The sequence below is a fragment of the Papio anubis genome, chromosome 9, assembly GCF_008728515.1.
Source record: "Papio anubis isolate 15944 chromosome 9, Panubis1.0, whole genome shotgun sequence".
NCBI classification, from domain to species: domain Eukaryota; kingdom Metazoa; phylum Chordata; class Mammalia; order Primates; family Cercopithecidae; genus Papio; species Papio anubis.
This window is the reverse complement of record NC_044984.1, coordinates 23,745,898-23,758,308: the sequence shown is the minus strand read 5'-3', so window position 1 is coordinate 23,758,308 and position 12,411 is coordinate 23,745,898. Positions and strand designations below refer to the sequence as shown.

General features: G+C 39.0%; 1 protein-coding gene across 8 annotated transcripts in view; it reads left to right on the top strand.

The window, feature by feature from the left end:
* BCAT1 (branched chain amino acid transaminase 1) overlaps positions 1-12,411 on the top strand; it is a 156,626-nt gene that overhangs the window by 61,784 nt on the left and 82,431 nt on the right. For all 8 annotated transcript variants that reach the window (XR_634562.4, XM_031650335.1, XM_017945739.3 and 5 more), the window contains 2 exons: positions 7,954-8,064; positions 11,052-11,171. Coding sequence is in view for 7 of the 8 variants with exons in the window: in XM_031650335.1 (XP_031506195.1) it covers positions 7,954-8,064; positions 11,052-11,171 (231 nt within the window). In the remaining variant the exon portion in view is untranslated. The remainder of the gene's footprint in view (positions 1-7,953; positions 8,065-11,051; positions 11,172-12,411) is intronic.

Sequence of the window (12,411 nt, the reverse complement as noted above, 5' to 3'; positions counted from 1 at the left end):
GATACATGAGTGATAAATGGGGAGATATAGTGGATGTATCGTTTTCCTCTGAGTGCCAGATTGGGTTCTAGGATTTCACAGGCCAGATATTGAAGTGACTGCGTTGTCTAGGGTATATACCTTGGGGTTCGTCATTTGATGAGGAACAAATTTAGGACAAAGACTCCCACGAGAAGTTTAAGAGTGGAGGTTTAATAGGCAGAAGAGAAAGAGAAACAGCTCTCTCTGTAGAGAGAGAGGGATCTTCGAGTGGAAAAGACCATCCAGCAGCGGATGAGCTGGATTTTATAGTCAGGTTTGAGGAGGAAGTGTCTGATTTACTTAGGGCTAACAGATTGGTTTGATCAGGTATGACGTTTACATAGCGCACCGGGAAGTCTGGTTGCCCCACCCTAATCTTATTATGCAAATGGGCTTGCCAGTTGATTGGCGCCATCTTGTCTGCTCCTTACTGTACTGGTGGCTGACAAAGAAAAGGGAAGATGGAGCCACCATCTTGAACAGATTGACACAACTGTGGGTATCTATGTCTGCAGCTCGATTTTACAGGCTGCTCTTCGTTAGAAAGGGGCTGCTTTTCACTGAAACAAAAACCTTACTGAGGACTCTCATACCCTCACTATCTGCAGGTGATTTCTTCTTAACTCCTGTATCATCATTATTATAGTGTCATAGGAATCTAGGAAGTGTGATTGCCTTGTGGAGAGAACTTCAGGGTCCCTGGATTTTCTCACCAATCATATTCATTTCATTCCCTGTTTACCTGTTTAATAAATGTTGAGTGGCTACTATGTGCCCAGGACTGTGCAGGGTGCCCGGAATAGGATGGCAAGCAAACCAGCCATGACCTTGCTCTCAAAGAATTGTTTTCTTTCTTTCTTTTTTTTCTGAGACAAGGTCTTGCTCTGTCGCCCCAGCTGGAGTGCAGTGGCCTGATCTCAACTCACTGCAACTTCCACCTCCTGGCTTCAAGAGATTCTCCTCCCTCAGGCTCCCAAGTAGCTGGGATTACAGGTGCCCACCACCACACCTGGCTAATTTTTGTATTTTTAGTAGAGACAGGGCTTCTTCATGTTGGCCAGCCTAGTCTCAAATTCCTGACCTCAAGTGATCTGCCTGCCTCAGTGCTGAGATTACAGGCATGAGCCACTGCGCCTGGCCTGTTTTCTTTCTTTTTTAACCCCCACACGAAAAGTTAGGCAGGGATTTTATTTCAAAGAGTTTCTTCCCAAATATTGTGGTGAAACATCTATTCCATTTATGTTTCAGGCTTTTTCATAGATATTACTGTTTTTATTAGACTGATAGACTTAGGACATCACATGATTCAATGTCAACCTGACTTTTAAGTTCAATAATAGTTTCATTTTTTAAATGTAAAATTGAATAGGAGTAATATCCTTGAACATGTTTCTCCTCCAATCATCGGACCTATTGAGTCTAGAATCCATTTTATTTTGAGAGCTGCAACTACATGTGGTTTCTGTTAATATCTGAAAGTAATTTTTAATATCTGAAGGTTTCAAATGGTGATAATTGTGAAGGTTTCAAATAGCGGAGGAGAGACGCGAACTGTGAGTAGGGAACGTGGATTAAAGGAAATGAAAAGTTGATAATAGGCACTTCATTTTCAGGTTTAAATAAATATTTAGTGAAATAAAGCATAATTTTAAAAAATGGGTAAGACATGTATGTACTATTTAATGTGTACTAATAAATGAATGCTCATAGTTGCCATCCAGATAAAGAAATGGAACAGTTGAACATCACAGAAGCCCTCGCATGTCCCATTCAGATCACAAACTCTGTATCTTTCTACTGGTAACCATTATCCTTACTTTTGTGATAACCTTTCTTGGCTTTCCTTTATGGAGTGTGTGGATTCTTAACATTATAGTTTTGCCTCTTTTTGAACTTAATATAAATGAAAAAATAAATATATATATTGTGTGTGTGCGTGCATGTGTGTGTGTGCTTGTGCACGTGTGAATACCCCTTATTGTTTGAGCTTAGTATTATGTAAGATCTATCCAGGAAGGACCAACCCTAACATTTGTGGGGCCCGGGACCTACGTATAGACAGAGATGACATGGTCCACTCCATATCTCTTCCCATCCCAATTCTGCCCTGTGCTACAAGGGGTCTTGCAGACACTGCATAGATACCCATACCACCTGCAGGCAGATGACCTTTGCCTGTCCTTTGGACTTAGGCCTGGGTACTCTACTAGTGATGTCTGCTCTTGGGATGATAAACCTGAGGGGCCCATCAGGTTTTTATATATATATATATATATATATTTGTTTGTTTGTTTGTTTGTTTTGAGCTAGTCTCTCTCATTCGCCCGGGCTGGAGTGCAGTGGTGTGATCTCAGCTCACTGTAATCTCCACCTGCTGGGTTCAAGCAATTCTCCTGCCTCAGCCTCCTGAGTAGCTTAAATTGCAGGCGTGTGCTACCATGCCTGGCTAATTTTTGTATTTTTAGTAGAGACTGGGTTTCACCATGTTGGCATGTGAGCCACTATGCCCGGCCTCTTTTTTTTTTTTTTTTTTAAGAGACAGGGTCTCACTATGTTGCCCAGGCTGGTCTTGAACTCCTGGCCTCAATAGATCTTCTGTCCTTGGTCTCCCAAAGTGCTGGCTCAGTCATTATGTTCTTTACTGCTATCCATTGCAGTATAAAAAGAATAACAGTTTTCCCTCAGAATGTTCTTGGTGAAACAGTAACAATTATTATTTTTATTAAATCTTGGCTCTTGAGCAAATGTCATTTTAATATTCTGTGTGATAAAATAGCAATGTCACATAAAGTACTTTTACATACTTAAGTACTATGGCTGTCTCAAGGAAAAGCAGTTGTGTGATTGTCTTGAGTTTGTAAGTGGAACTATTTTCATCGAGCACCGTTTTTACTTGAAAGAACAAAGTATGAATATGAATGCAGATTTGGCCATTTGGCAGATTTTATTTATTTATTAATTTTTTCGAGACAAGGTCTTGCTGTGTCACCCAGACTGGGGTGCAGCTCACTGCAGCCTTTACCTCCTGGGCTCAAGTGATCCTCCTGCCTCAGCCTCCTTAGTTGCTGGGACCACAGGTGTACTCCACCGTGCCCAGCTAATTTTTAAATTTTTTGTAGAGACGAAGTCTCACCATGTTGCCCAGGCTGGTCTCGAACTCCTGGGCTCCAGCAATCCTCTCGCTTCAGCCTCCCAAAGTGCTGGAATTGCAGGCGTGAGCCACGGTTTCCAGCTTGCCTTTTCGTATGTTTATTGGGTTGCTAAATATGTTCTTATTTGAAGTGCCCACTTGTTCAAGTTTTTGTTCACTTTTTTATTGCTGTCTTTATAATTTTTTGATGACAAGAAATACATTTAAATTAAAGGCAGTTTTGTCAATCTGCCTTATGTTTGGAATTTGGTGTGTCTTTAAAGACTCTTTTTCTGACCTTATATTATAAAGACATCCTAGAGTATTGATGTTGTCATTCAGAGTTAGGTCTTTAATCCTAGAAGCTGATTTTTGTATGAAGTAGGAGCCCAATTTTTTTCCACCTATGTATACCCAGTTTTCCCAGGACCATTTAAAAAGACAGTTCTTTCCCTTCTGATACGTCACGATGATACCTTTGTCATGTACACATGAGTTTGCTTCTGGATCTCTGTTTGTGTTCAGTTGTTTTACTTCGCTGCATAAATGCCACAGTCTTGGTCTCTCAGTCATTGTAAAGAGCCTTGCCTGCTAGGAAAGGTCCTTCCACTTTGTTCTCCAAGAGCGCCTTGGATATTCTTGGTCATTTTCTTTCCATGTAATTTTTAGATTTAGTTTATCAAGTTGATAAACTTTTGTCATGCAGGTTGTTAAAAGAAAATAAAATGCCCTAATGTGATTTTTTTTTTTTTCATTTGGATTACATTGAATACATAAATCAATTTGGGGAAAATCAACATCTTTATAATATTGAGACTTTTTATCCATGAGCATGAAATTGCTTTCTACATTAATAATTTGGTAAAGTTTTATATTTTCCTTATGGATCTTTCACTTCTTTTGTTAGATTTTTCTCCACTTAAGTAGTCTATCTTTTAATTCTACTGTAAATAGTGTTTTTATTTTCTAACTGCTGCTGTTACATAGGAATATAATTTTGCATCTGGCCAGCTTGCCTAAACAGTTGATTTCAAAAGATTTATCTGTCAGATTTTCTGAGTTCTCTATCTCTGTAATTGTATCATCTATGTTTTATAATCTATGACAGTTATATTTTTTCATCTCCAAGCTGATATTTTAAATTTCATTATTCTTGCTTTATAGTGGTTGTACATACTTAAAGTGGTTGCCTTTACATTTTACCATTAAGTATAACATTTGTTGCGAGCTTATTATAACTGTCCTTTGTCACTCAGGGAAGTTATCTTTGCTTTTTAGTTATCTAGGAAACTTTAAAAAATCATAAAAGTTAGTTTAATTTTTTCAGATGCATTTGCTACATCTAATGAGATGATCATATAATTTTTTCCCCCATAAACTGTTAATATAATGAATCACATTAATTGATTTTTTAGAATGTTAAACCAATCTCCATTTCTGGGATGAATTCAACTTGACCATGTTGTATTAGCCTTTTGTGTATCTTGCATCTATGTTACTGAATGAGATTATCATAATCTTTACATGCATTTTGAAGCCATGTCATTAAGTGCATACAATTTTTATTAAATTTTTAGTTGACAAATAATTGTATTTATTTATGGAGTACAATATAGTGTTTTGATATATGTTTACATTGTAGAGTGACTAAATCAAGCTAATTAACATACTAAACACTGCACATATTTATCATTTCTTGTGGTGAGAACATTTGAAATTTAATCTCTTAGCAGTTTTGAAATATATGATACATTATTATTAACTATAGTCACCATGCTGTCCAATAAGTCTTGAAAACTTATTCCTCCTGTCTAATTGAAATTTTGTTCTCTTTGACCAACATCTCCCAATTGCCCAACCCCTAGACTCCTCTGGTAACCGCCATTCTACTCTCTACTTCTCTGCTTCCATCATTTTGACTTTCTCAGTCCACATATAAGTGAGATTGTGCAGTATTTGTCTTTCTGCACTTGACTTGTTTCACTTAGCGTAATGTCCAACAGGTTCCTCATGTCACTGTAAATGACAGAATTTTCTTTTTTATAGCTAAATAACATTCCATTGTGTATACATACCACATTTTCTTTATCCATTCATCTGTTGGTGGACAGTCAGGTTGCTTCTATATCTTGGCTATTGTGAATAATGCTACAGTAAACATGAGAGTACAGATACCTCATACTGATTTCAATTCCTTTGGATGGGGTCCCCAAACCCTGGGCTATGGACCAGCAGTGGTGTGTGGCCTGTTAGGAACTGGACCGCACAGTAGGAGGTGAGCAGCTGCGGGTGAGCATTACCACCTGAGCTCCATCTCATCTCAGATCAGTGGCAGCATTAGGGTCTCATAGGAGCATGAACCCTATGGCGAACTGTGCATTGCAGGGATCTAGGTTGTGCGCCTTTATGAAAATCTAATCCCTGATGATCTGAGGTAGAATAATTTCACTTGGCAAACCTCCCCACGCTCATCCCTGTAGAAAAATTATCTTCCACAAAACTACTCCCTGGTGCCAAAAAGTTGGGGACCTCTGCTTTTGGATATATACCCAGAAGTTGGATTGCTGAAGCATATGGTAGTTCTATTTTAATTTTAATTTAATTTAGTTTAATTAATTTTTTGCACCTAGGTTGGAGTGCAGTAGTGCAATCATAGCTCACTGCAGCTTCCAATTCCTCACCTCAAGCCATCCTCCCAACTCAGCCTCCCAAAGTTCTGGAATTACAGGAACGAACCATCTCACCCAGTCTTATTTTTAGTTTTTGAAAGAATCTCAATAAGTTTTCCATAATGACTGTACTAATTTACACCACTACCCTCAATGTACAAGGGTTCTCACATCCTCACTAATACTTATCTTTTATCTTTTTGATAATAGCCACTCTAAGTATGTATAGTTTTAAAATTATGAAGTTTAAATTGAACCTTAGGAAGTTGCCGCTCTGTTGCCAGGCTAGAGTGCACTGGTGTGATCTCGGCTCACTGCAATCTCCGCCTCCTGGGTTCAAGCAATTCTCCTGGCTCAGCCTCCCAAGTAGCTGGGACTACAGGCACACAGTACCATTCCTGGCTAATTTTTATATTTTTGGTAGAGATGGGTTTCACCATGTTGGCCAGGCTGATCTCAAACTCCTGACCTCAAGTGATCCAACAGCTTTGGCCTCCCAAAATGTTGGGATTACAGTCGTGAACCATCGCACCCAACCTTGAAGTTGCCTTTTTTATCTTCAGTAGGGCTTCTTGGCTTAAAGTCTTTCGTTTTATAAATAGTAATGGAACCTTGCCAGTTTTATTTTAGAAATTATTTGCAGGTCAGGTGCAGTGGCTCATGCCTGTAATCCCAGCACTTTGGGAGGCCGAGGCAGGCAGATCACTTCAGCCTGGGAGTTTGAGACTAGCCTGGGCAACATGGCAAAACCTCGTCTCTACAAAAAATACAAAAAATTAACTTGGGTGTGGTGGTGCGCACCTGTAGTCCCAGCTACTCTGGAGGCTGAGGTGGGAGGATTGCTTGAACCCAGGGGGTAGAGGTTGCAGTGAACAAAGATCTTGCCACTGAAGTTCATTCAGCCTGGGTGACAGAGAAAAACTCTGTCTCAAAAAAAGAAAAAAATAATAAATAATAAAAAGGAAAGTATTTGCATATCTTTTTCTGTCTTTTTGATTCAGATACTGTCAGCTGAGTCCAATCTAACAAACTTATCTTTTAACTGAAGCTTTAGTCTTCTTATATTTAATAAACCAATAATATATTTGCACTTAAATAAAACATCTAATTTTGTGCTTTTTAATTATATATGATTTGTATTTCTTTTTTTCTCACGTAAGTTTTTAGGGTATACATCTTTAAAGGCCTTACTTTTCCTTATCATTCAGTTTAACTTATTTTCTAATTTCCATTTTTGTTCTGTGACCTATGGTTTATTTAGTGGTGGATTTATTTTCCAAAATATGGATGGCATCCAGTCATATTTTTGGTACTGATTTCTGGCTTATCTTGTGGTTGGAAAATGTGTGAATTCTACAGCTGGTCTGTGTAAGAGTTCTCTCTATGTCATTTAGGGAAGTTTGTTGTTCCTATTGTTCATATCTTCCATATCTTTACTGAGGGTTAGCCTGTTTGTTCTATAAATTACTTAGAGAACCTGTGTTAAATTTTCCAACTAAAATTATTGATTTTTCTCGTTTCTCTGTATTTATCAGTATGTATCTACTGAAGTCTTTTCAAATCCCTGCTCAGTGGTTTGTTGGGGACAGCACTTTGTTTGAGGGAGGTGACATGGCCTAACGTAGTATGGTCTTGAGCTGCCTGATTTCTGTGATTTAGGGACTGAACCAGCTCTAGTCACATCTGGATTATCTACTATCCAGTATTCAAATGAACAAGATTAAATGAAAGGATATGGGGGTACTCTTTGGGGGCCACGGTGCCACAAGGCCTTTGGTTTCAATCTCCATTGCCTAGGGAATTAACCTGTGCTGCGTGATTCTAGAGTTTTCTTCCTGCTCCCTTAAATAACGCCTAAATGTGTTATTCAGCAGTGTGGCTCCTGCTAAGCGGAGGAGAACTCGGAATTCCTACCAAATTCTGATAATAAAACAACTTTCCCCCACCTCAACCATTGTTTTTACCAGTCCAGTCAGCTGTTAGCTTTCCTGGATTCAATGATCTCAAGTTGAGGTCAAGGTCAACAGCTTTATGGGATGAATAATATGAGCGCCCATAGGAAAGGCAGTCTCTTGAACACAGGGGTTGTTTTCGTGTAGTTACCCTCTAAGATTTTTTCTGTTTTATCTCCAGTTATTTGAAGGATTGAAGGCATTTCGAGGAGTAGATAATAAAATTCGACTGTTTCGGCCAAAACTCAACATGGATAGAATGTATCGATCTGCTGTGAGGGCAACTCTGCCGGTATGTAAATGTAGGAGTTTCTTTTGTGTTTCTTTTAATGTAATGAGTCATGTTGTTGACCACCAAATAATAATTTCTGAATAGTTAGATAAATATTCAGTCAAACCATATGAACCATATGAACATTAACATTATTTCTGATCTACCTTAGTTAGGTAAATATACAAGAAAATGGCCGGGCACGGTGGTTCACTCCTATAATCCCAGCACTCTGGGAGACTGAGGTGGGCAGATCACTTGAAACCAGGAATTCGAGACAGCCTGGCCAACATGGTGAAACCCCATGTCTGCCAAAAATACAAAAATTAGCCGGGTTTGGTGGCACATACCTGTGGTCCCCTCTACTTGGGTGGCTGAGGCATGAGAATTGCTTGCACCTGGGAGGTGGAGGCTGCAGTGAGCCAAGATAATCACATCACTGCCCTCCAGCCTGAGCCACAAAGACTGTGTCAAAACAAAACAAACAAACAAAAAACCAAGAAAATAATATCACTTGGCAATGCCACAATTTTTTAAATCAGTGTCAGTGGGGGATTCATATGCATGTGAGAGATGAAAGAATAAGGAAGAAAAATGTATCTCAAACTAAAATAACATTTGAAGACCACATGAGATTAATATTGAAAATGGAAAATATGGTGTGCAGCACAGGTAATTTGGGGATATTTTGCCTAATTGCTTTAGATGCTAGCAAGATATAGTAACTTAATTATTTCGATATTTTATCTTAAGTAATGTTTTGAGATAAAAATATATCAAAACAGTTTCTCATGGCCATTGAATCGTGGCTGTCACAGTGTTTGTTATGGAGCAGAAATCATTGTAAGATGGGTTAGATTTTTTTTTTTTTTTTTGAGACAGTCTTGCTCTGTCATCCAAGCTGTAGTGCAGTGGCACAATCTCGGCTCACTACAACCTCTACCTCCCGGGTTCAAGTGATTCTCGTGCCTTAGCCTCCTTGGTAGCTGGGATTACAGGTGCATGCAGCCATGCCCAGCTAATTTTTTATTTTTATTCTTAGTGGAGACATGATTTCACCATGTTAGCCAGTCTGGTCTTGAACTTCTGGCCTCAAGTGATCTGCCTGCCTCTGCTTCCCAAAATGCTGGGATAACAGGCATGAGCCACCGTGCCCAGCTTCAGGGATTTAGCCCAAGCTGCGCATTCAGGAAGCCCGAGGACAGCTAAATCCAAGTGCTCTTCATTCCTCTGCCTATTTTTGTAACCCGCATTTCACCCACCTCCTTTGGAGGCCATAATATAGTAGCAGAGGGGAAATTAAGGTAAATTCTTTGGACTAGGTCATAGTTTCGCTCTTCTACCCATTACAGCTAGATCACTGGGAAAAGATCTTTAAAATGGGGCCAGAAGGAAAGGGAAGTAATATTTGTTATACATCAATTTTGCTACCAACTGTGTTATGTGGTTTCACAATCCTTATCTGTGTAATCACAGCAGTAAGGCATTGCTAAGAAGGTTATTCGTTGTACAGTTTATTAGTGCCTTTGTACAGAGAAGAAAACAGTCCAGAGAGATTAAATGACTTGTCTGAAGTCACACAGAGCAAACGGACAGGGCACGAAATTAGATCCAGGTTTTTTTTATTTGTGGTCAAGTTCTCTTCTCACTGAATTCTGTCTCTAGACAGCAATACCAGGGGCTGAGGCAGGTGCTACAGGGTTCACCTATGTGATTGGCAGTCCCAGTTTCTATAACATTACTAGACTACTATTGCTGTTACAGGTTAATATTTAAATAGACAAATTCTGACATCATGAACTTTACTCAGATGCTTATAACTGACTCATTTCTACCTTAGGTAACCCATCACATCCCTGAAAGTACGTTTCTCTGCCTTGGAAGTGAGCAGAGACTATTTAAATTATTTTATAAACTATCACCCATCTAGTAGATGTAATTTTTTTTTCTTTAGAAATGAAGTGCTCTTTGCGTTTGCCCATTTTCCTATTGGGTTATCTATCTCTTCACTGACTTTGGGGATATCCAAATATACATACCAGTTAAAATCCTTTGTTGATCATGCTACCAATAACTTCACCCTGTTTGTTGCTTTCACATCTTTTGAAGAATAGAAGTCCTTAAGTTTCAAATAGTCACATTTTATCCATTTTTTCCTTTATGATTTGTGTTTTACAGCTCCTACTTAGGAATCCTTTCCTACCTTAAGATCACAGAGATATTTTGTGCTTTTTAATAAAAGTCTTAGTATGTTGTCACATTTAAGTATATCATCCAATCGGAATTGATTTGGGGATATGGTAAGAGGTAGGGATCTAATTTCTTATCTTTCACATGTAGATGGCTCATCATCCCATCACAATTTTTTGGGGGAAAATCACAGAAAAAATGGTTTGGTTTTTTTTATTACTTAAAAAGCTTTTTCTGTTGGTACCATAAATTTACATATTTATGAGGTACATGTGATGTTTTCATGCATGCATATACTGTGTAATGATTAGAATAAATATGAAATAAATAAATAAAAATTGGGCCGGGTGCGGTGGCTCACGCCTGTAATCCCAGTACTTTGGGAGGCCGAAGTGGGTGGATCACGAGGTCAGGGGTTCGAGACTAGCCTGACCAACATGGTGAAACCCCATCTCTACTAAAAATACAAAAATTAGCTTGGCATGGTGGCGGGCGCCTGTAATCCCAGCTACTCAGGAGGCTGAGATAGGAGAATTGCTTGAACCCAGGAGGCGGAGGTTACAGTGAGCCGAGATTGTGCCACTGCACTCCAGCCTGGGCAAAAGAGCAAGACTCCATATAAAATAAATAAATAAATAAATAAATAAATAAAAATTAGGATAATTAGGATATCCATCACCTCAAACGTTTCTTATTTCTTTGTGTTGGGATTATTATTACTTTTTTTTTTTAACAGTCTAAATGCTTCAGTGAGGATCATTTATTATTGTCACATTATGAGAAAATTCTGTCATTTGTTATGTTTTTCATTCTTTCAGGTATTTGACAAAGAAGAGCTCTTAGAGTGTATTCAACAGCTTGTGAAATTGGATCAAGAATGGGTCCCATATTCAACATCTGCTAGTCTGTATATTCGTCCTACATTCATCGGAACTGAGGTGCAAACTGACTCCTTATTTTGGGGTACTTTGCTGGGCAAATTATTATTGGAGGTAGCAAACACTTTCTGCAAAGAGCCAAACAGTAAACATTTTTTGGCTTTGTGGCCATATAATTTCTAATAAGAAATTAGATCCCTGTCTTTTACCATACCCCAAAATCAATTATAATTCGATTGTATACTTAAATGTGACAAAATACTGAGACGTTTATTAAGAAATACAAAATATCTCTGTGACCTTAGGTAGGAAATGAATTTTTTTTTTTTTTTTTTGAGACAAGGTCTCTCTCTCTTTTTATTTTTATTTTTTTTCCACTTTGTTGCTTAGGCTGGGGTGCACTGATGTGATCATGGCTGACTGCAGCCTTGACCTCCTGGGCTCAAGTGATCCTCCTGCCTCAGTTTCCCCAGTAACTAGTACTACAGGCATGTGCCACCATGCCTAGCTAATCTTTAAATTTTTTATAGAGATGATGTCTCACTCTATTGTCCTGGCTGGTCTCAAACTCCTGGCCTCTAGCAATCCTCCCACCTTGGCCTCCCAAAGTGTTGGGATTACAAGCATGAGCCGCTTCACCTGACCAGAAAGAATTCTTAAACTCTGCCATTTCAGTACTAAAGCAGCCACAGACAGCACATACATGAATAAATGCAGTGCTGTTTGCCTTGCCCGATTAAGACTAGTCATGATTTTCTAAGTTTACAAGTGCAGTGCCTCCCATTGTGGCAGCACTTCTCTGAGGTAGAAATGGTTTTAAAATTTCGGGGAGGGAGAGCTGCTACTTTTCATTTTCCTAAAGTCTTGGAATTACTTGGCACGGAGTGAGAATGGAGAAAAATGGTGAAAATAAAGTTCACATAGAAAAATGGTGAAAATAAAGTTCACAGTGGGAGTTAAGGAAGGAAATTGAAGAGCTGGGATGGTAGGTTTAAATAACATGACCTTATGATTTCCTGTTGGGTCACAGTCTCTTCATTGGGTGCCCTTGTGAACAAAGGCATGGATTGGGTATGCCTGGAGGAGCCAAGGCCTTTTGAGTGGATGAGTGTGTTTATATGAAGACCCTGTCACTTGTCTCTGGTATCTGCTAGGCAACGGTGGCTTGAGAGTGGGTGATATTGAGGGATAATTGATGGAAGGAGATTGAATGTGGCTGGCGGGTAAAGAGAGTGGGAACATATGGAGACATTTGGAGTAAGAGAGTGAGGTAGGGCGCTTTTGCTATAGCCTAGCCATT